General features: G+C 39.7%; 2 protein-coding genes across 15 annotated transcripts in view; one reads left to right on the forward strand and one right to left on the reverse strand.

Annotated features, from left to right (window-relative positions):
* Positions 1 to 4,642: 4,642 nt before the first annotated feature.
* TM4SF20 (transmembrane 4 L six family member 20) lies at positions 4,643 to 14,981 on the forward strand. Its single transcript, XM_011364060.2, has 4 exons — positions 4,643 to 4,822; positions 9,945 to 10,010; positions 12,342 to 12,493; positions 14,162 to 14,981. The coding sequence occupies exons 1-4, from the start codon at positions 4,643 to 4,645 to the stop codon at positions 14,472 to 14,474; spliced, it is 711 nt and encodes a 236-aa protein (XP_011362362.1). The 3' UTR covers positions 14,475 to 14,981.
* Positions 14,982 to 18,679: 3,698 nt separating this feature from the next.
* Positions 18,680 to 20,357, reverse strand: part of MFF (mitochondrial fission factor) — a 35,884-nt gene continuing 34,206 nt past the window's right edge. For all 14 annotated transcript variants that reach the window (XM_011364067.2, XM_011364065.2, XM_011364063.2 and 11 more), the window contains one exon: positions 18,680 to 19,493. In XM_011364067.2, coding sequence (XP_011362369.1) covers positions 19,362 to 19,493 — 132 coding nt within the window. In that variant the 3' untranslated portion in view covers positions 18,680 to 19,361. The remainder of the gene's footprint in view (positions 19,494 to 20,357) is intronic.

The raw sequence follows: 20,357 nt of genomic DNA on the forward strand, positions 1-20,357 counted from the left end.
GGGAGTGATGGAGTTGATTTTTGGCAATGTGTTACAGACTTCGGGAAGGTTATAAGGTGAAAGACAAAAGATACGCTGAATTTATTGGGGTAATACCACCTACTGTAACAAATTGACACAAAAATGTACAGTGACTTCACATAATAGATATTTACTTCTTATCGATGCCAATTATCCTGAGCTGTTTTGGGTAGGCAGAAAAGGATGGGTTTGGGGAGCTTTGCTCCACCCAGTCATTCAGGGATCGAGGTTGATGGAAGCTGATATTTTCAAAACATGACACCTAAGGTAGCTCCATTGTTTCCAGACTACAAGTGGAAGAGAATACAGTGGACAACACTCATCACTTCTTCAGATCCTTAGCTCAAAAGTGACACAGCTTAGTTCCCCTCACTTTCCATTGGTTAGAAGTAGTCACATGGCCCAAACTAGATGCATGGGGAGCTGGGACATGTAGTTGGTAACTGGCAGATCTTTCCCAACAATTCTCTACCATAAAAGGCAAAAGCACGAATGTTGGTGCATGGCTGGAGCTACCTTAAGGTCATGCGAATCTTTCATGGGGGGGAGCTTCAGGGATAGAAGTTGAGAAGACTGATTAGAGATGGAAGGAGCGGTCTTCTACACACTGTAGTAGGAAATGTGATTCCTGTGACTACAATCCTTACTGTTCCCAGGGCTGGGGTGTGCAGAGGGCAAGGAGGGGGAGCGATGGGCTCAGGGAGGGAGATGATAAAACGAGGTGCTTTTGCATTATCTCTTGTTTTCACCAACGGTACAGATAAGACTTGGCTGGGATTCCCTTATTTCTCATACCTTAACTCTCTCCTATCCCTTAAAGAAACAATTTTTTCTAATACTCTTGAGATGTTCTCGTTTGAACTAAACGGGTAGTTTTGACTGGTTTTTAAAATGTTGCATGTCATTCTGGACATCTAAGACATGTAAGAAATATAAACATAATTCAAATTATTGTAAAAGGGTCTGGGACATGGTAATCCTAGAGAATCTGGAGAAAATTTTCTTCATACGGTTTAAACGACATCACGTGTCTTGCTCAGTATCCATTTTGATGTCCTTCCAGCCTGGCTTCCTGTACAACAGAGGCTGCATTAACAATTACATTTCCCAGAATACCTTACATCTACGATCTGGATATTGCAACAATTAGATCCACCCTTGAGAGATAAGGGGTGGAATTCACCTTCCTGTTACCTTTGTCTGTTACTGCAGAGGAAGATTGAGGGGTGTTGAGTTTTCTGCACACAGAGATGTTCCTGGGTCCAGATAGCAGTTTCACAGAAGTTAAGAAGCAGTTGCAGTGGCAGCAGAAGTCAAGTTCAGTGTTGCGGGATCTAGTCACTGGCCTTGAGGGCGTGTAGGGGCAGGAGTAGCCACAGTGGTAGTGACTTCCTGGATCGTAGCTGCAGTTGTGTATGCTTGAACTTGTCCATTCCAGAGGTGGCTTCTTGATTTCCCTGCCTTTGGACTACCACGAGGGCAGTACCTCACCTGGGTCATTCAGTATCCAAGTCCTGTGAGGCATTCCTGGGGGCCAGCCTAGAGCCTGCTCCTCCAGTCTTCCCACCAATTTTGTATATGCAATTTCTCAATTATATCTCTTCCTGATTAGCATAGCTAGAAGAGTTTTGGTTTTCTGCAACTTACACCGGTACAGAAAATACCCTTCTGACCATCCTTTTGTCTCAAATTCTAGCCATTCGCCAAAGCCGAGAGGCATCCTAGCTCCCTGCCCATCTTGATAGAATCCTTCCCCCCACCCCCCGCCGCCCGCCGAACTCCTTTTGCTGTTTTAGTGTGGTATGTGACAAGTTATTTGTATGCTTTTTCTATCCTTGGTTTGAGTACCTTTCAGTTTTCCAGTTTTTGAAATCTTGAAATCTATTTTTTGAAAAAAAAAAAAGAAATCTTCTTCAAATAGTATAAAAGGGATAACTTATTATAAGAATACGGAAGCATCTCACAGAAAACAAAGACAGGACCTGCAGTCAGTCTCCATGGGGTGGAAATCGTGAAGTGGAAAGCTTCTGAGAAACAAGGCAGCTGCCCTTTCTCTCCCTCGCCCTAAAACTGCATGGTCTCTCACTTCTGTCCACACATCTGTGTCTTCTCCTGCTCCTCTACTCCCTTTTTCGCAGGCTGGTTTCTGTTTCCCCTAGCATAGCTCATTAATTTATAGGGTATGGTAGAGACTGCAGGTTGCCTGCCCAGTACCCTCTGTCTTCTACCTTCTGCCCCCAATTTTAACCAGGCACAAATCACTTAAAATACATACTACATTCTTCCCAGACTCCATTGCAGTTAAGTATTGTCACGTGGCTACATTCTAACCAATGAGATGGCTCCTTAAAAAAAGAAAGCGGGCCTTTCTCTTCCTTTATGCTTCTGAGTAGAGAGCAGATATTGTGGTTGGAGCGCTGTCCACCATGTTTTGATCATTAGGGTGAAGAAATTAGAGAAATGGTGGATCCATGAGCTGGAAGGATCCTTGAGGAAGTAGAGCTATCATTCAGATTCTCGAGTACCTATCTCCAGAGTTCTTGTGTGGGAAGAACTAAATTTCTATCATCTTATTTAAGCCATTTCTATTTTGAATTTCTTTTTATATACTACTAAAGCCTAATCCTAACTGATACACATGTCCTCCTACTTCATGCATAACAGAGAGAATAACTAGTGTCTCTTTTCAAATCTAAGCTCCTGGTAGAAATTGGAAGAGCTGAGCTTTTATATCTACTTGCATTCCAATTAGGTACAGCCAGGGAGCAGAGATTCATAGTACAAATGAGAGACAGAAGTACCACTCACTCAAGTTGTAGGGGTTGTTTTTACAGAAGAACACATGTGGGTTTGAAAGACACCTCAAAAATTGTCTACTATGTTCCTTCTCTTCAGTTATAAGCTAATTCCATTTTTAGCTTTATCCTTACATATCTTCCCCTTCATAAAGTGCAGATGACATTTCTACATTTTTACACAATTCTTCAGATATTTTAGTCCCAAGTGTAAGGAGTACCCAGCAGTAATAAGTTCTACTATGACCACTGATGATGCATGCTAATTACTAGTTTTGATTTTCCAGCAAACGGCCTAGAAATCAGACTCTTGATTCTCATAGTCAACCAGTATAGGTCCCTGTGAATAAACCAATACCTAAACAGTTCTTTAATTCAACACCTGATGAAGACGAGAAAAGGATTTGAAATTACAGAGCCTACGTTCTAAAATAGGTGACTATCTCTTCATATGCAGTCAATTCAGTAATAAACATATAATTTATTTGTATAATATTATAAACTACATAATCATCTAATTTGTATAACTCCCATGCAGAAGTATATGAATCATAAAACAGAAGTATCTCCCTGCTCTCAGCCCCACTGTAGTGTAGAGCTCTGTAGTGATGTTCTTTCAGTCACTTTTAGTGTTTTGTGTGCTGTGGTGATGGGTAGGGTATTTTTAATCCATTTGGTACATACAGTCATTTTCTGCTTGGAGCCCACATGAGAGCTAATGTTTCAGTGTCTGTTACCAGGCACACCCAGTGTAAGATGTTTAATATGCCCTCCTGCTTCTGTAGGATGGTGTATAAGCCCATTATACCGGAGCTTATGGCCTCCACTTCATGAATGACTAATTTGGCCAATAAAATGTGAACAGGAGTGATGAGGATCTCTTCTGGACAGAAACGTTAAGACTCAGTATGTGGCTCATCACATCTTTTTACTCTGCCTCTGCTATTGTTGAAGCCTGGTTAGAGATGCTTGGTACCTCTGTCAGTCTGGATCTCTCAGTAATTACCATGAGAAAAGCTCCCTTGTCATCCTTGATGGACGATTAGCATAAGGGAGAACTTTTGTATTTTAAAAGCCTATTCTAATTGACAGATGTTTTCTCGAGAAGCTAGGAAGACAATAGGGAATCTTGGTGCAGAAATGTACTGTATGGGACCAACCAAGTGCTTAAAGTTCCAAGAGAATAAAACGTGATGGTCTCTCCTCTGGTTTTTCTCTGATTCCCATGCTTCATTCTGGTTTCCATATTTGAACACTGAAGTCTGGTAGCATTAATCAAACCTCCACGATTTTGTGTATGCCCTAAAATTTTGACTAATCAGGAACATTTTCAGCACAAGAAATATTTTTCTTTTAATCTCATATCTGTTCATTTTCTTATTGAACAATTTCAAAACCAGGAACTTCTATAGCTGATAATAATGTCAATACGACAGGAAAAAAAAAACAGTTTATATTAACTGAGTATTCCTGTTTTCACTTTTTATAAGATATACTATTAATATATGTTAGAGGAGCATTTCTTAACCCCTCCTTTTTTGGGGGTTTCAGCTGCCTAGTTTCACTCATAAATTTATCTAACAGAAACTCTAGATTTTTTTTTCCCGCCTTCCTTTCCTCATCCCGTCGTTATATACAGTTACTCTTACTTCCTTTAACTGTCTTCACGATAATGTCCTTCCCTGTTGGACTTTGAACTACTTCCCGAAAATAATTTTTCATAAACGCTAAACATTAACCAGGCTGGTAGGCTCAGGATAAAAGGCAAGACAGTGCCACACGAACAGCCACTTTGACAGCATTTCTAACTGAACCAGGGGGTGACCATGACCTGCTGTGAAGGATGGACCTCCTGCAATGGATTCAGCCTGCTGATTCTACTCTTGTTGGGAGTAGTTTTCAACATAATACCTATAGTTATGGAAGCAGTTGAAGACCAATCTTTTCAAAACCCCATCTCTTGCTTTGAGTGGTGGTACCCAGGAATTATAGGAGCAGGTGTGATGGTGAGTACCATTTGATTTGCTGTGGAGATCTGCCTATTTTACCAAACTCCTAAAGACCACCTTTCAACCTTACAGCTATGTCTTGACTTAGGATACAGTGAGGAGTGGTGGTATGATATTCGTTTATCTTGGTTATCAGTAAAGAATGACAATTTAAACAAATTAAATATGTAGTATAGGCTAGGGAGCTTGAGCAAAAAAAAAAAAATTAAATTGATAAAAGTTGGTTGGATTATTACCTATCACATTTCTTCGCATGTAGGGCTGCTCTGCCAAGTTCTTTAGTGTTAGGGATCTTTTGAATTCATTCTCTCAACTTTCCTTTGCCAATACCACTCTCAAGGTATTCGCAGGAGATACAGTAGGAGTAGGAAGTGGTCAATAGGGATAAGAAGAAACATGTCATGCACAATGACTGTCCTGGATGGTAATCATGCTACATGAACATGGCATTGCCTACACCAAAGGGAATTAGAACCTAAAACCTTGGCTCTCTGACCTCAGGGACTTTTGACTCAGACGTTCCATACAGCCCAGAACATCATAGTGCTTGTTTTATGTTAATTTTATGAATTGGTCTATGTTGATATGTGCAGCAGAGCAGTGTAACATAGAAATACCCAATGGACCTGATCATTGAATCACTTGTCACAGATTTATAGACCTTCTCCTGGGAATTCTGATACAGTAGGACTCACTTGTGTAGAGGAATAAATATTGTTTTTGGATCAGGCAGAATATCTCAGCTTTAGTTCTGTCTCCAATATGTTATTGCAAATCATTTATTCTATAATTCTGTTTCCATATTTGTAAAATGGGGATGTGGGTACTGAAGTTTAAATATTCCTCATTCGAGAGGCTTGTTTTTGTTTGTTTTTCCACTTGGGTGCTAGCTAAGGGGTTCTGGTTAATGCCAGAGAAATGAGCCTTTGTTTAGGGGTGTGTGTATATGTGCGTGTGTGTGTGTGTGTGTGTGTGTGTGTGTGTGCGCGCGCGCACGCATACACACGTGTGACAGTTCAACGACCGATATCATCAAAGTGTTCTAGAGATGCTGAAAGAAACGTAGAGATTTTTTTTTTTTAATCCCGGATACTGTTTCCTACCTGCATCACTAATCCTTAATGATGATCGATTACTGCTCCTGATCTTATCCAGGACTTCCATGAAAACACTCTTGAGTCATGATATATCAAAGATTACATAAATATTTGTCCTTTGGCTGGCACACTGAACTCGAGACCACTCTAGCATCAAAAAGCCATTCCAGGAAGCATTCCACAATAGTCGATGGTGTCTTTTCCTTTAACATCATAAGCAATCTATTCACCCTACGTTAAGTAGAAAGAGCTACTTAAATAAGGAAAAGCTTTTTTGGAAAGTTGTGGGCTATTTTTTCAAATTGTCATGAAAGTTCTCTCCAGGCTGAGAGAAAGCACAGTGGTGAACCGAATGATGCAACTGCAAATCTCTGCGTTTGTAGAGGCATCTCTCTACTTGAATAGTGTAAGCTTCCTTCGCATTGCCTGAGACCAGAAGCCAGGAGCAGCTGGCCAAGTCTAATCAACAATGGCAGTTACCATAAAGATCCTAAAAGTTCCCAAGCTGAAACAATCCATATAGAATAACTCGTGTAGCTTTAGATATAAATTGGCTCTACCGCAAACACCATCACCATTAAAAAAAAAACAAAACAAAACACTTTATTAGTAGCATTAAAGGAGCCGGAGGTGATGAGGGCAAAATGTATTCTTCTTTTGGGGACCCGGGGATGGAGAGGTGGGAGGATAAAGAGAAAGCTCAGAGAGAGACCACTGCTAAGTGCCAACTAATGGGTTCATAGTTTACACTGTTATTTCATCTCTATAATAATCTGGCTGAGCACATATTATCATTTGTATTTTAAAAGACCAGCAAACAGAAGTTTAGGAAAGTTAACAAGGTTATATCATAGGTATAAAAGTCAATTCTGTGTTTATCTGACTCCGAAGTTCTGTTTTCCACCAGTGCTAGCATCGTAGCCCACGATCTGTTTCAGGCTGACAGAGGGGAAGTGTATAATTCATAACCTAACCCAGAAACTTAAGTGACTAAGAAACTGAAGCATACAAAGTTATATAAGTCTATGCAACAGTTTCAGAGAGTCTGGACTTCCTTGTTCCACGACTAAATTTATCTTCCTCAATAAATATTAACGAATAAATATTATCGCACCAGGTTATCTCTATTACTCAGTATGGTAGACGGTCATCAAAGTATCAAGTGACTCTTTAAAAAGTTCAATAGGCACTTCATAAATTGAGCCTCGAACTCTAGGCTAGCAGGCAAACAGATAAGTGATAGAAAGGTTCAGAACACAGGTGTATTTTCATGGTCTTTAGCTACATATTGAATGTGGAAGAATATTTTTTCACAGGGAATTTTGTCCCTTCCAACATAGTTCAAAATATTGAACTCTCAATATACTTGTAAATATGCAGAAAAGTTAATAAAGAAGAAATCACTGCCTGTGATAAGGACTGTTGTCATAATTCTTAAAATCTTTCCAAAATGGCTGTAACATTTTTAAGTAGTATTGATTCAAAAACAGATTTTGCAGGGAGTAGCGACTTATAAAAACTATGGAATTAATTATTGATTACTTCATAAAGTATCTTCATTTTATGGTTTGATGACTTACCCAAAACAGCGATGAACAAGTTATATTTGGACTCTATGACAAAGAGTAAAAGTATTATGTAATTAATTATCTTCAACTATTGTCTGCTAAATGAAAAAAATCAATACTTTTCCAAGTACCTAAAAGAGACTTGAAATGTTTCTTCCAAATAAATATTAAGGCTGTTTTATGTGATTAATTATAAGCTCAACCTTAATTATGCTTATTCATTGAGTTCACTTATTATACAGCAATTCATCGATTATTAAAGTCTTAATACAGAACGAGTTGTTAAATGTTGAACAAATTAGAAGATACTTGTATAACAAGCATTTGCAAAATGTAGTTTTTATATTTATGATGAGCTCCGGCTTTGTATTATGCTCAGGTTCAAGTTCTTAATGTTTGAATTCTATCATGGAGTTGTAATGGTCTACAGCTCTTCTGTGCTTCATTTGTAAAATCATGTACCTTCCTTCTAAAACAGAATAAAAGTATGGGTTTCCGTAAGGGAAAATGAACAATACCACTTCTTTTCTTTATGAATACAAACTACTATCAAGATCGTTCAAATGTGCTTAGGAATTGAAGAGAATGAGTATTCTCAGAATTACTCATTTTGACACATCGTCTGGAAGATTTATAATTCAGTCACAAATACACCTGCACACTTTCACATTTTAATGTCCAGCCTGTAAAGAGTCTCTCTAATTTCCAAGGCTTTGAATGGGCAAAACGGTTGAAATATAATGAGTTATCATTACCCATCATGACATAACAAAGATGTGTTAACATATCGTGTAGACAACTGAGTGAGGATTCGCATGCTATAAGTTACTGTCACTTCCTGTTCTCAATGATTTGTTTCTTTAGCTCAGAAGGTAGTACAGCTTATGAGTACAACAGAAGAAGGTTAGTGCATGAACATGGGCACCTATTTGGGGCCTAAAAAATCTTTCTCCCTTTTCTTCTGGGTTCTTAGCTAAAAGTCTGCCCAGGAATGGCTGGGCTGCCAAATGTACATGTGGCCTCTGAATTATAAGGGTGTTGGAGTTCGAGGCAGTAGGTAAACCAAGTGTTCCCCACAAGTGACGTGGAGTCAGCCATGGTCAGAGTGGGTGAAGTTTGTCAGGAAAGTTCCTCGTAAGGTATTACATGTTGACCTGCTCTGAAAGAACACAGGTCTCCGAGCAAAGGAATCAGGGAAGGAGCAAAGGACAATAGGATGCGCGAGGGTGGTGGAAGGATGATCATGAACAAGCGCTATGAAGAAATCGAGGAGAATTATAGGAGTTGGCAAGTGTGGGCCAGTGCTTAAGAGTCTGAGTTTTGGGAACCAAACGCCTAGTTTTGAATCCCAACCCTTCCATTTGCTCAGAGAAGTTCCTCGAACTTTCTGTGCCTTTGTTTTCTCATTGTAAAATGGGGATGATAACAATCCTAGGATGGTTATAAGGCTGGAATAAACTAAAACGTGTACAGCACCTGGGGCAGTGCCTGGCACGGTGTCAGAACTCAAGAAAACGATAGCGAAGAAGAACAAAAGAAAAGAGAGAAGCACTCGAAGGCCACTGTGCTGAGGTGGTAAAAAAAAACACAAAAAACCTTACGGCTAAAACTTCTTAAGTGGGAGGAAGTTATTTACATTCCACTCTTCAGTGATACAAAATTTCTCCCAGTAAGAATTTCTAGTCATAGCTGCTGACGAGATATGACTAAAACAATCACCCTGAGCCCCGAGAAGGCGATGTAATTTCTTACAGCTTTCCTCAGCAATATGCATTTCCCTCGACACAGGATGCGATAAACACAAGATTTCTGAACATTGACATAAAGAGAGGTCGCCACGTATCGTGGATAAAGGAGCAAAAGGGAGAATGTGGAACTAACATAACTCTCGGACCCTGAGTTGGGGACCTAGCAAGATGGTTGTGACTCTGGGGGCGAGAGGAAAGTTAGGGAGGTGGGGAGAAGCGGTGAGAGGATTCTGACTTCCCAAATGCCAGGAAACAAACACATCGGTTTCCTTTCTGGATGCTTGTCAGATGAATTCAGACAAATCTGGGGAAATCGGATAAGTGGCTGCAGATTATAGGAACTAATAAGAAAGAAAAGTGAATTTTAGATGGTGCAACCAATTCTTCCAGAAACATTCCTTCCGAAATAATGAATAAATAGCTCATTCTATTTAAAATTCAAGTTCCTCTAAAGATGACTCAAAGTAATGTGGATCAAAGAGTTTGAAAGGGCTCTCCTGAAATCCCCGCTGCTCCCCACTCTTTTATCTTTATGGTTGAAGTGGGGGGTCACAAGGTCCCCGAGATAAGAGCATGGGCAGATTTCCTTCTTGTTCTCTTGAGCCTCGATTTCCCACAGCTGGTGGTAAACGAAAGGCAGAGATTACTGCTTTTTCATCTGATGACAAGTACTAATACTTCTCTTTCCTGTTGATGTAATTTCCAGGTCATTCCAGCAACGACAATGTCCTTGGCAGCAAGAAAAAGAGCATGCTGCAACAACAGGACCGGAGTGAGTATGGTTACCTGGGTCTGGGAGCAGAAGTGTGTAAACAGTTGTTGACACCTAAGCCAAGCCACCCGGTTATCGGTAGCTGCCACATCCTCCTATGGTTTCAGTGGCAGGGCTACCATCTTAGAAACATGCTATTTAGAATGATTACAGGATAATATCGAAAGTGTGAAGTTTTTTGTTTTTTTTTTTAAAAATAAAAATATAGCTTTGAACCCAGCCTCAGACATTTCCTCAATCTTCAGCTTCACCGCTCTAAAGGTTTTCAAAGAGCTGTCAGGGTATTCAGAGCTGTCATCAATTTCCTAATACTAAAACACTTGTTACTTTTATGGTGCCTATACAATACTTAGGGAAAATGTATCATCAGTTCTCTCCTGCATACGAAACATTGGTTTGCTAGGCTCCCAGTGAAAATTGCTCTCATCCAGTTAAAGGGGACACCAGTTGTATTTTCAAACATTTAGTTCATACCTACAATGAATAAGATTCTAACTTAAGTGAAAAGTAAAGGAAATGCTTATTAACCTTCAATAACTATGCTCAGAACACTTTCAAATATGCTATCTTATTTAATTCTCTCAAAACTATAAGTGAGAAATACTGTGATCTCTGTTTTTCTGACCGAGAAACGGATCTTCAGAGAAAGGACTTAACTTGCCAGCGTAGCACAGACAGTAAGTGGGTTTTTATCTGAATCGTTCAGACTCCACGATTCACAATCCTTACACTATTTATGCCGTGAACATTGTTATTAATAATCCTCTAATGAAGGGGGCAGATCGATAAACAATAGTCACAGTAAATATTCCTGGCCAAGCCTGAGCTTTCAAAGCAACGGTTCTCAGCCTGATGGGAACATTAGAATCACTTGGGAAAATCTTAAAATTACCAAAGATTCTTCATCGGTATTTTTCAAAAGCACCCTAGGTGATTCTAATGTGCTCCCAGAGGTGAGAAAAACTATTTAAAAGGGTACATATTTATTTCCATATTACACATTTATATCCTTGACAGTTAGAAAATCGATATTTAAAAAAGTACCTTTTTCTGACATTTGATACTTATGTGGGATTATAATTACTTTGCTAATTACTTATAGTCTACCTTCGTTTATGACACATTCATTGTAGGTATCGAATAAACATTAGTTTCAGTTTCCTCTCCCTGCCATTTTCCTTTTTAAACTATCATAATTTGGAGTCTGACTTTACATTACCTCTATATCGTATTTACGACATTTGTGAGAAAAGTATCCTGAGATATTTCTGAATCCCTAAACTCAAGAATCACAGAATACTAATATGCGCTTTTCTCTCAAATCATATTTCCATTAAGAATCTTTTCCCCCTGCCCATATCCCTTCATGACAAATGGTTCATCTTTTCAATGATCGTTTAATTTTTCTTTCCTTCGAGGACACAGATGAAAATAACCGAACCACTTTTTCATGCAGGTGTTGGGCTTAAGGCACCAGGAGGTTTTGCTCCGCCATACTAACCTTGAAGATAATTGGAACTCAGGCTTCGGCGACATTACAGATTATTACATACCGAGGAGCCGCCTCCTGGAGTGCCAGGGATGGGGGACACTGTAGAATACTATTAATAGTAGCGGTGCTAACTAATCAAAATCATTAGTTTATATTGATTAGGTGCAATTAATCATTAGCCACTTTTCTTACTTGGAGGCGGCCATGCGAGGACTAAGGTTTAAGTCAGACTCCATATCTTTCAAGCACAGATAAGACCAAAGCATCCTAAAAGTTACCAAGGCTAGATCTTGGGAGGGAGGGGAAGAGGTTGTCACATAGGCTTACCCCCCGTTTTAACTGTGTCCTACTATTTCCCCTACTTTAATCGTGCCTTGTTCCTCTGTTCATCTAATTACTGATCTGGTTTATGAACGCTTCGGTTTCGCTGAGTTATTCAAGTGAAGCCCCACACTCTAAGGGCAATACAGATCTTGAAATCACTTTCCGAAGCCGGGCCCCTCCACAGTGATGAGAAGGTCAAGAATAGATGACCGAAATCTAAGCGTAGTGGCGCTGCTTGATGAACAAATTTAGATGACCTGTACAGGACCGTGCCCGATTCCGTCTGATTTCAGAAGTAGCGGCAAGACCAATAATCTTTTAGTGAGTCTAATCAAATGGCAGAGACTTTGTCCTCTGTCTTTTACAATTCACACCTAATCAAATTAGGATCATAAGAGCTACGACTATAAGGTGAATGGCAGCAGTGGATTCAAAAGACTGCATATGCTGCTGAAACTTGAAACAGACCAAAAACATGTAGTAACATGTGCGAATGCACCTACTTTATCTTTCAGATGCTGCTTTCATCTTTCTTGAATATATTCACAATCATTGGTGCTGTGTATTGCATGCTGGTGTCTCTCCGGGCTCTCTCCGAAGGTCCTCTCATTTGTAACTCTCACGGCAACAGCACTACCAGTTGTGAATTTTCATTTAAAAACTTACGGTGAGTAACCTGACTTTGACTGCTTATCTTACACAGCAGCGGCTAATTATATTAGAATACGGTAGTGTTGACGTAGTGCCATGTTTTTTCTTTTGATGAAACTACTGGAGCAGATTCTCAGGGATGTAGCACATTAATACCAATGGGCACAATCTCATGAACATGGAGCTATCACTACATTTAGAATGCATTGGGTATGTTCTTGTCTAAAGGAAGTAACTGACTCAGATGGCTTATCCTTGTCTTTCAAAATGGCTGCATACATGCATATGTATAAAAAAGTTCTCTAAGTACACACCGGAAACTTGACTTTCCTCCTTGGAGAAGGGAAATGGAAGACACCGTGTGGAGAGTATGGGAGCACTGACTTTCTACACTTCTGAACTACCTGTGTAAGCCCTAAGCATAGATCACCTTTATACTTTAGAAACGCGAATAGAAACACGATAAAATTTAGAGCCTTACCTGTGAGCCCTAAAAGAAACCAAGCAGCCGACAGATTCATGCAGACATCGTATAAATAGATGGTAGGCATAAGAATGAACCAAATGTTTAAGTCATGTGGTAACAAATAATACTGGAAAGTTACAAGTAAATAGTTTCAATCTTGTAAGACAGTTGTGCCTGCATCTGAGCACAATTTGTAAAACTGGAAGAAAAGAACAATTTACTAGCTATCTTTATGTTGCTCGGGCTGGAAAATAACCAGATCCTCCCCCTTTTCTCTTATCTTGCTACATTAAAAAAAAAAAAGAAAACTCTCAAAAATACCATACCACAGTTAAAATGAATCAAAACCCAAAGAAAACTCCCTTTACCAACAGATCTGATATATAAAATTAGAGCTTTCAACCACAGATGCTACGTGCATTCATTCCTCAGCAGATGATGACTCAACACGTATCGGGCACCAGGCTCAGCTCTGGAGAAAATGGCACTCGAGGCTTCCCCACTCTGGCTGGGGTGACAGTTACAGAGAGTAAACAGAGAAGTGACAGGGTCCCTGGGCATGCTGCACACTGCAGAAAGCACGCTCATCTTCCTTCCACGTGCTGGAACACTGGTGTTTTCCCTGGCTGGATGTCAGTTGCTCGAATCTGAAACACACACTCTCCGAGAACACGAGTCCTGTTCTGTCGTAAACCGAAGAAAAATCATCTCAGGATACATGTGTTAGGCTAAAAGTTTCTCATTTTCCATGCGTCGTTACGAGGGGCACCAGTCACTTTCATCGGAACATAGTCAACACGTCTTTTCTGAGTCAACTTTGTACATCTGGTTTAAGAGCCAATGTAACACCATGGGTTGGCACCGAGCTCCTTGATCTTGGTATCTTTAGCAAGTAGAAAAGCGTCTGCTTAAATAGGTTGAATGACATGCAATCGATCATCAACCATTTTTGACAGACAATTTTGTATGGTTCAACCTAAGAGCAAGCACTATAGAAATATCTGTTGGATGATGGGATACAAGATGAACATAAAGTTTTATAGCTATTCGAGTACATGGACACGTGCTCAGAAACCCTGACCTTAGCTGTTAAATTTCTGGGCACAGTATTTCAAAAGTACTTCGTTTTATACTATTCTTGTCCCTTTCTGGGCACAGTATTGCATCCTTCTGATGGCCAGTGATATTCCTGAATATCTTCTTTCTTTCATTTTTCAGTGACATTCATCCAGAATCCTTCGATTTACAGTGGTTCCTAAATGAATCTTGCATAACTCCTGAAGGTACCAACTATTCCACCGTAAATAATGACACCAGGGGCAGCGGCTGGGGAACATCATCAGTGGCTGACTTAAACTTCAATTTGGACTTGAAATCTAAACAAGGCAGATATAGGACTGTCCATTTCTCGGTGTTCTTAGGTCTACTGCTGGTGGGAATTCTCGAGCTTCTGTTTGGGCTGAGTCAGACAGTCATCGGTTTCCTGGGCTGTCTGTGTGGAGTCTCTAAGAGAAGAAGCCAAATTGTGTAGTTTAACGGTAATAAAGTGGAACACTTAGTAGTCTGAATCATTCGTGAATGACACTTACGAGATACTCTTCTAGAAGTTAGAAGTTCAGTAATGGAACGTTACCTAAAAAGTTGTAGGAATCATTTTAGTCCATAGGGTTGTCTTTAAAGTCACCTTTAAGGTGATTTAAAAAAAATATCAAACTTTTACATAGAAAGCACGTTGGTAAATACATAATACTTTCATATGGAAAAGGAAGCATCATCAGTGGCTGACTTCAGGGAACGGTGGAGTGAAGCTTTCAATTTTTGTCCCTTTCTGTACTATTTGAATTTTCCTGTGTGTGGAGTGGAGATGGGAGACAGGGAAGGAGAGGGGACAGGAAGGAACAAAAGGGGTCCCGGAAGTGAAAGCGTGGGACTTCTTTCTACTCTAAGGACGAATAACAAACATATCAACTGAAAACGTATCAAGTTTGCAGACTGAATTCCTACCTTCCAGAAATTCCAGGGAAAGAGACATCCTCAGACAAATTCTAAAGGGAGGACAGTAAACAAGACAATAGCCCTCTGTTTTCCATAGGAAAGATAAAAGGTGGGATGGGTTGAGGTAACCATTCTAGCCTAGGATTCGATTAATGTATTCTGCGGCCCCTGTTGATATCGCTGGGGAAAACTGTACAAGGATTGATTAAGGGATGTTAAAGACTTATTAATTTTTTATGTCTGATAATGGTTTTATGGTTATACAGAAAAATGTCCTTACTTTTTAGAAATGCGTATCTGTTTGGGAGAAAATGTCATGTTTTTAAAATACTTCAGCCAGAAAAATAAAGCAATGGAAAAATTTTAATTGTTACATTTAAGTGACAGGTGATTCATTACACTCTTCTGTTTTCTTCTATTTGCATTTTTTTTTTATTATTTAAAAACCATTAAAACCCCAGGAAAAAGTCGGCCTTTCAAAAGCTGGTTTCTATGTATGACAATCTGTAAAAGACAGAATAACAAAAGTGTATTTACCACATTAAAATGTTATGTAACAGACAAAACTAAAAATCTACAATTTTCTTAATGTGAGCATTCCTGCACTTTAATTATGTTCACTGGGCTTAAGGTTCTAGAGAAAAACTTATATTGTAGCTGCCCTTCAAAATTAGTAACATCAAGAACCTAAAGGCATTTTTTTTCTGAATCCATTTGTATAAAGACCTTCTCCTTACCCTCCTATAAATATCTATTTATCCTTAAAGTTTAGCTTAAATTTCTCCTACTGGAGAAGCCTTCCCAGAGTGCATAATTCCAACGAACTAAGCTAGCACTTACCCAAACTACTATTAGCATACCCGTCACAACGTGACATAAATGTTTCTGCTTGTATATCCATCACTGTAAGAGATTTATGAGAACAAGGACCGCCACGTGCTCCCAACACATTTATTCATCAGCTCTTTCCTGCTTCAGGGTAGTGAGGCCTCTCCTCTGCCCGGACCCCCAAGCCCCACCCGTCTAATCTCTGGCTAAGTCTTCAGACTGCGGCACAAATATCGCTTCTTCCAAGAGGCCTTCCCTAACCAATGAAAAGCAGGGTTCCCTTTACTCTGTCCTTTGGCAGTCTTTCATTTACTGTACTGACCACAGTGGTGACAGCATTTTTATTTGTGCTTGTTTCTTAAATTCCACTCTCCCTCATAAGACCATAATAAGCTCCATGGGCATAGGGATTTTTTTTTTTTTTTAAATTTACTCCTGGTATGCTCAGTATGAAGCACAGTGCCTGATACAAAGTAGGGCCATTATAAAGACTTTGTTGAATGAATTGATGAATCCTATCTTTAGTATTCAGCTTTTAGTGAAGACTCAATGCTTAGTCATTGAATGTCACACTACTAAAAGCCATAAAATTAAAACAACAAGTAAAATGAACACAACAGCTTACTTTATGTAACTGACTGAACAATATAAAGGTCAGTGATGGTACACATGATCTTCTCAGCACCCTAGAAATAGGTATGAGAAGACCCCAGTTCCCTACAGGGTCACAAAGAGACAGACTTAAGCCTCCCATTTCACAGGGCAAAAGAAAGGATGGTTTGCAATAGCACAATGAGCTAGCTGGAATACCTGGTAAGTTCTTTCTTTGCTATTTTAGTCTTGTGGAAACTGTGGCCATGAATTAAATGCCTAAAAGCCTATGGGCCACTTGTGGTTAGATATCTTTTGCAGACATGTGTCTTTGTTCTGGCACGTAAACTTACAATCGCATGTTTGTGTACACACACACACAAATATGCATTTAGCCATTTACAAAGCTCAGTTTTTTTCTCGCCTTCATCCTCATGTTTGATCTTGTTTTGGAATCTTTAGTTTTATTTTTTTACTAATCACTCTCTCCTCTCCTATATTTCAAGTTGCCCTTCCTCAATAATAATTGTTTTATTCCTTCCTCTAATTCTTTAATAAACTTACTCTCCTACTCCACCATTAAATCTGCTAATTCCTGAAGAGCAGGGTTTGCGGCGTACTTGTTGTAACCTCTTAGGTCAGTGCTGTGCACACACTAGTCTCTACTCATTGACAGTATGTGTAAGAACATCTGTAACACTGACATTTTAAGTAAAAGAACAGTGACTGACAGTAAATTAAACTTTTCCAAAATTGAGGCCCAGAAAGAGCTCCATTTCAACATTGAATATAAGCAGTAAAACGGACATCCATGCAGGAAAGGAAAGCTCTGAAAATATACTGCTTGCATAAAATTATCCCTCGAAGTGTAAATAACTTGTAAACGCTCCACCAAGTATTCCTAGCAGCAGAAAACAAAAGCGAATCTTTAAATACAGTTCTGAACAGTGTGACAACATACTTGCTGTACTTAGCTGTATGACACCACTGAGAGTGTTGGGATGGTCACTGCTCACTGGCGCCGCCTGTGCACCCTTCTCCTGCTGCTCTTTCCTGCACCTGCAATTTTTGCTTCATTCTCTGCTTGTTGAAATGCTACATATTTTTCAAAGCTCAGCTCAAACACCTAAGAAGTATTTCCGGACTATCCTGACCAAGAGTGAATGTGTTCAACTCCAAAACCACGAAGTCCTAGGGGAGGGAGGCAGCCGAACAGAGTGCGGCTTTGGAGTTAGATTTTCAAGCTCTTCTATTTTTAGATTTGTGACAAGGTGAACACGTTTGTCGTTTGTCATCCTCTTTTGAATGGTCAGTTAACTTCTAAATTACCGTTTCACTGAGGAAGTTGTTTTTTGAGGTCCCAGCCTCACGCAGGAGTCTCCTGTCACACAGCTGGTGCCTGTCCAAGACATGGAACTGTGCCCCTGCCCGCCGGCACAACCATCAGGGGGATAGTTCTAAGTTTCCAGTGTTTGCTAAAAATCAACAAGGAGAAAATAGCTTTTGTTTGCTTATCTTCCGGAATTTCTATTTTTATTTCATTTTTGGCCTTTGTGGACTCCTTTTCAAGCCTGCCCAACCAAACTGGTGTCAATTTTATCTATTATTTTTATCATTTTTGTGCTTTCAATTGGGAGAATCACTCACAGAAATTTCCTTGTGACATACATGAACCTACAATTAATTACATCATTAGGATATTATATAAGTCAGAGGACACTCACGTGTATAAAAAAATGATCATCAAACTCATGACAAACTAGGAAGTAAAGGGGAAAGTCCTTTTTTTTTTTTGAAAGATGGGGAGAAACAAGAATAGAATGTTAAATCTGTCTATATCTAGGGTATTTCCCTCAACTGCCTTTCCCAAAACTCACTGCCTTGGTAGAAAGATATTGAAGATGTGTGGAGAAAACTGTAAACCTCACTAATATTCTACCTATTTTTGAATCAAAAGTAGGGAAAAAAAAAAAAGTTTCAGAACTAAAGGCTTCCAGGACTTGTTTCACTGGTACATTTAATTCTCACAAGACTTAGTATATTAGCTAAATACTACAATGGAAAAAACATACACAACTCAAGGTATTTTCGTCTACACATTATAAATATCACTTATGAGAAAACCACTTGTAACGTGACCAGGGCCTACCACTGTCAGGATGAGGGTCTGACAGGAAGCACAGCGGGTTCTCGCTACCTGTCAATCATAAACTGCACTGCTCGCTCCTGAGACAGAAAGACTCAGGTTCACGTACGGTAACATGATACGGAATGCAGCTCACAGCACAATGTGATGAAACAAAATCTTTCCATAAACAAATATTGCTTTGGTTGACAGTTTATTAAATACACTACATTTGTACCTTATTCTGTTTTTTTAATCATTCACACATGAACTTATTAAAAACATATTTTATAGAAAACCATCTGTAAAACTAAAATAAAAATGCACATTTTACACACATATTAGGTACACTGCTGAAAACATTAGGAATTTTTTTAATAAAGGTGATCATGAAACATGAGGCGGCTTGATTTCATTAATTTGGACACCAGACCATGACTTCAGGAGTTAATGCTGAAATGTGGCTGGATGCGTGTCTATTAACAAAACTGCTTGATAGTGTTTGAGAAACAGGACAAAATAAAGTATTGCCTTTCTTTTACAGATAGTTTTCTAAATTCATTCTCTACCCCTCTCCCATTCAGAGAATTGTGCAGACTGATGAGGTGAAAAATTAATTCCTTTAAAAAGAACAGACTAGAGCCTATTTACAAAACATGCAAAGGGAGAATTTTAAGTAGGTGTTACTGCAGAACTGTTAAAAGTGAATGCAGCTAAGTGACAGAATATGCCTTCATTTCTCCTTCCTTTCTGAAAGAAATACATTTTCAGGGCATGGACTATAAAACGGCATACAATGCAAACACAGAAACCAAGAAGTTTGCAAATTCTTTATATTTGCAGCTGTTGAGACAGTATTTTCGAGAGCCGAGGGTACCTCTAGCGGCGAAACCAGAGCCAGCTATTAAGCAGCCAGAATGCTACAGTAATTGAATACATGACCATTTCTCTTTTAGCACGTTCTTTGTTCTCTTCTTCTAGAAGTTGTAGACGTCTATTTAGTTTGATTATCTAAATGAAAAGCAAAAAACAACAACAAAAACAAAATAGAAGCTTTAATGCATGGAGTCATCAGATTCTTATACAGTAGTATGATTTGTCAGAAGAATTATAAACACGGAATGTCTCAGTTGGAGTAAAAGAAACAAAACTATACACAGAAAAATGTTACTCATAAGAGCTCACATTCACTTAAATACTCTTCTGTTTCCCTTCTCCAAGTTTCTGAGTTCGACAGGATGAACTGCCCTTCCTTCCTGGGTGCGGTGGTGAGGTGAGGCAGCTGCTACACGTTGCTACGTGGGAGAAAGGACTAAGCACGCACTTAGGCGGGCTGACCCCAGCGGAAACGGTGAGGGACTCCTGGTCCTTTCTGTGCCCTTCTATGGGTTTTCGTCATTCCGCCTCAGTTTCTCATCTTTAATCTGCTTTAATTTCCTTCCTGTCCACCTGTGACTCACTGCGAGGACCCATAAATTAACTTATCGTAGTGGGCCCTGCCACCTGCCACGCAGACCCTTTGGGATGAAAGGCTGACTCCCCAGCTGCTAGTGTCTCTGGTTGACAGCACCGTCCTCACTGTTAGTCCTCAACTGTGAACAGCCCTGGGCTGGGCGACTGCCTCGCCCAAGGTCATGCTCCATGACTGGGCAGCACGCTCCAGCTCTGCAGGGTGATCGCGGCTTCACAGCTCTTCGTGGGGGTTGGCTACAAACAGCCTATATTCTGACTACATTGCAGTCCGGCATCTCTCTCTTTTGCCCCATCCTACTTCCTTTCCTTCTCCCACAGACGTTAACCTCAAGAACACTCCCCAGTAAACTTTCTACATGCAAATCTTCATACCAGAGCTCGGTTTCCGGGGAATCCAACCTG

The sequence above is a fragment of the Pteropus vampyrus genome, unplaced genomic scaffold (assembly GCF_000151845.1).
Source record: "Pteropus vampyrus isolate Shadow unplaced genomic scaffold, Pvam_2.0 Scaffold93, whole genome shotgun sequence".
Taxonomy (NCBI): domain Eukaryota; kingdom Metazoa; phylum Chordata; class Mammalia; order Chiroptera; family Pteropodidae; genus Pteropus; species Pteropus vampyrus.

Excerpts from the sequence above, each read along its gene's own strand:
- TM4SF20 (XM_011364060.2), top strand. The coding sequence starts at position 4,643 with ATGACCTGCTGTGAAGGATGGACCTCCTGCAATGGATTCAGCCTGCTG. Across the intron at positions 4,823-9,944 it reads TTATAGGAGCAGGTGTGATG|GTCATTCCAGCAACGACAAT; the intron begins GTGAGTACCATT and ends TGTAATTTCCAG. Across the intron at positions 10,011-12,341 it reads GCTGCAACAACAGGACCGGA|ATGCTGCTTTCATCTTTCTT; the intron begins GTGAGTATGGTT and ends TTTATCTTTCAG.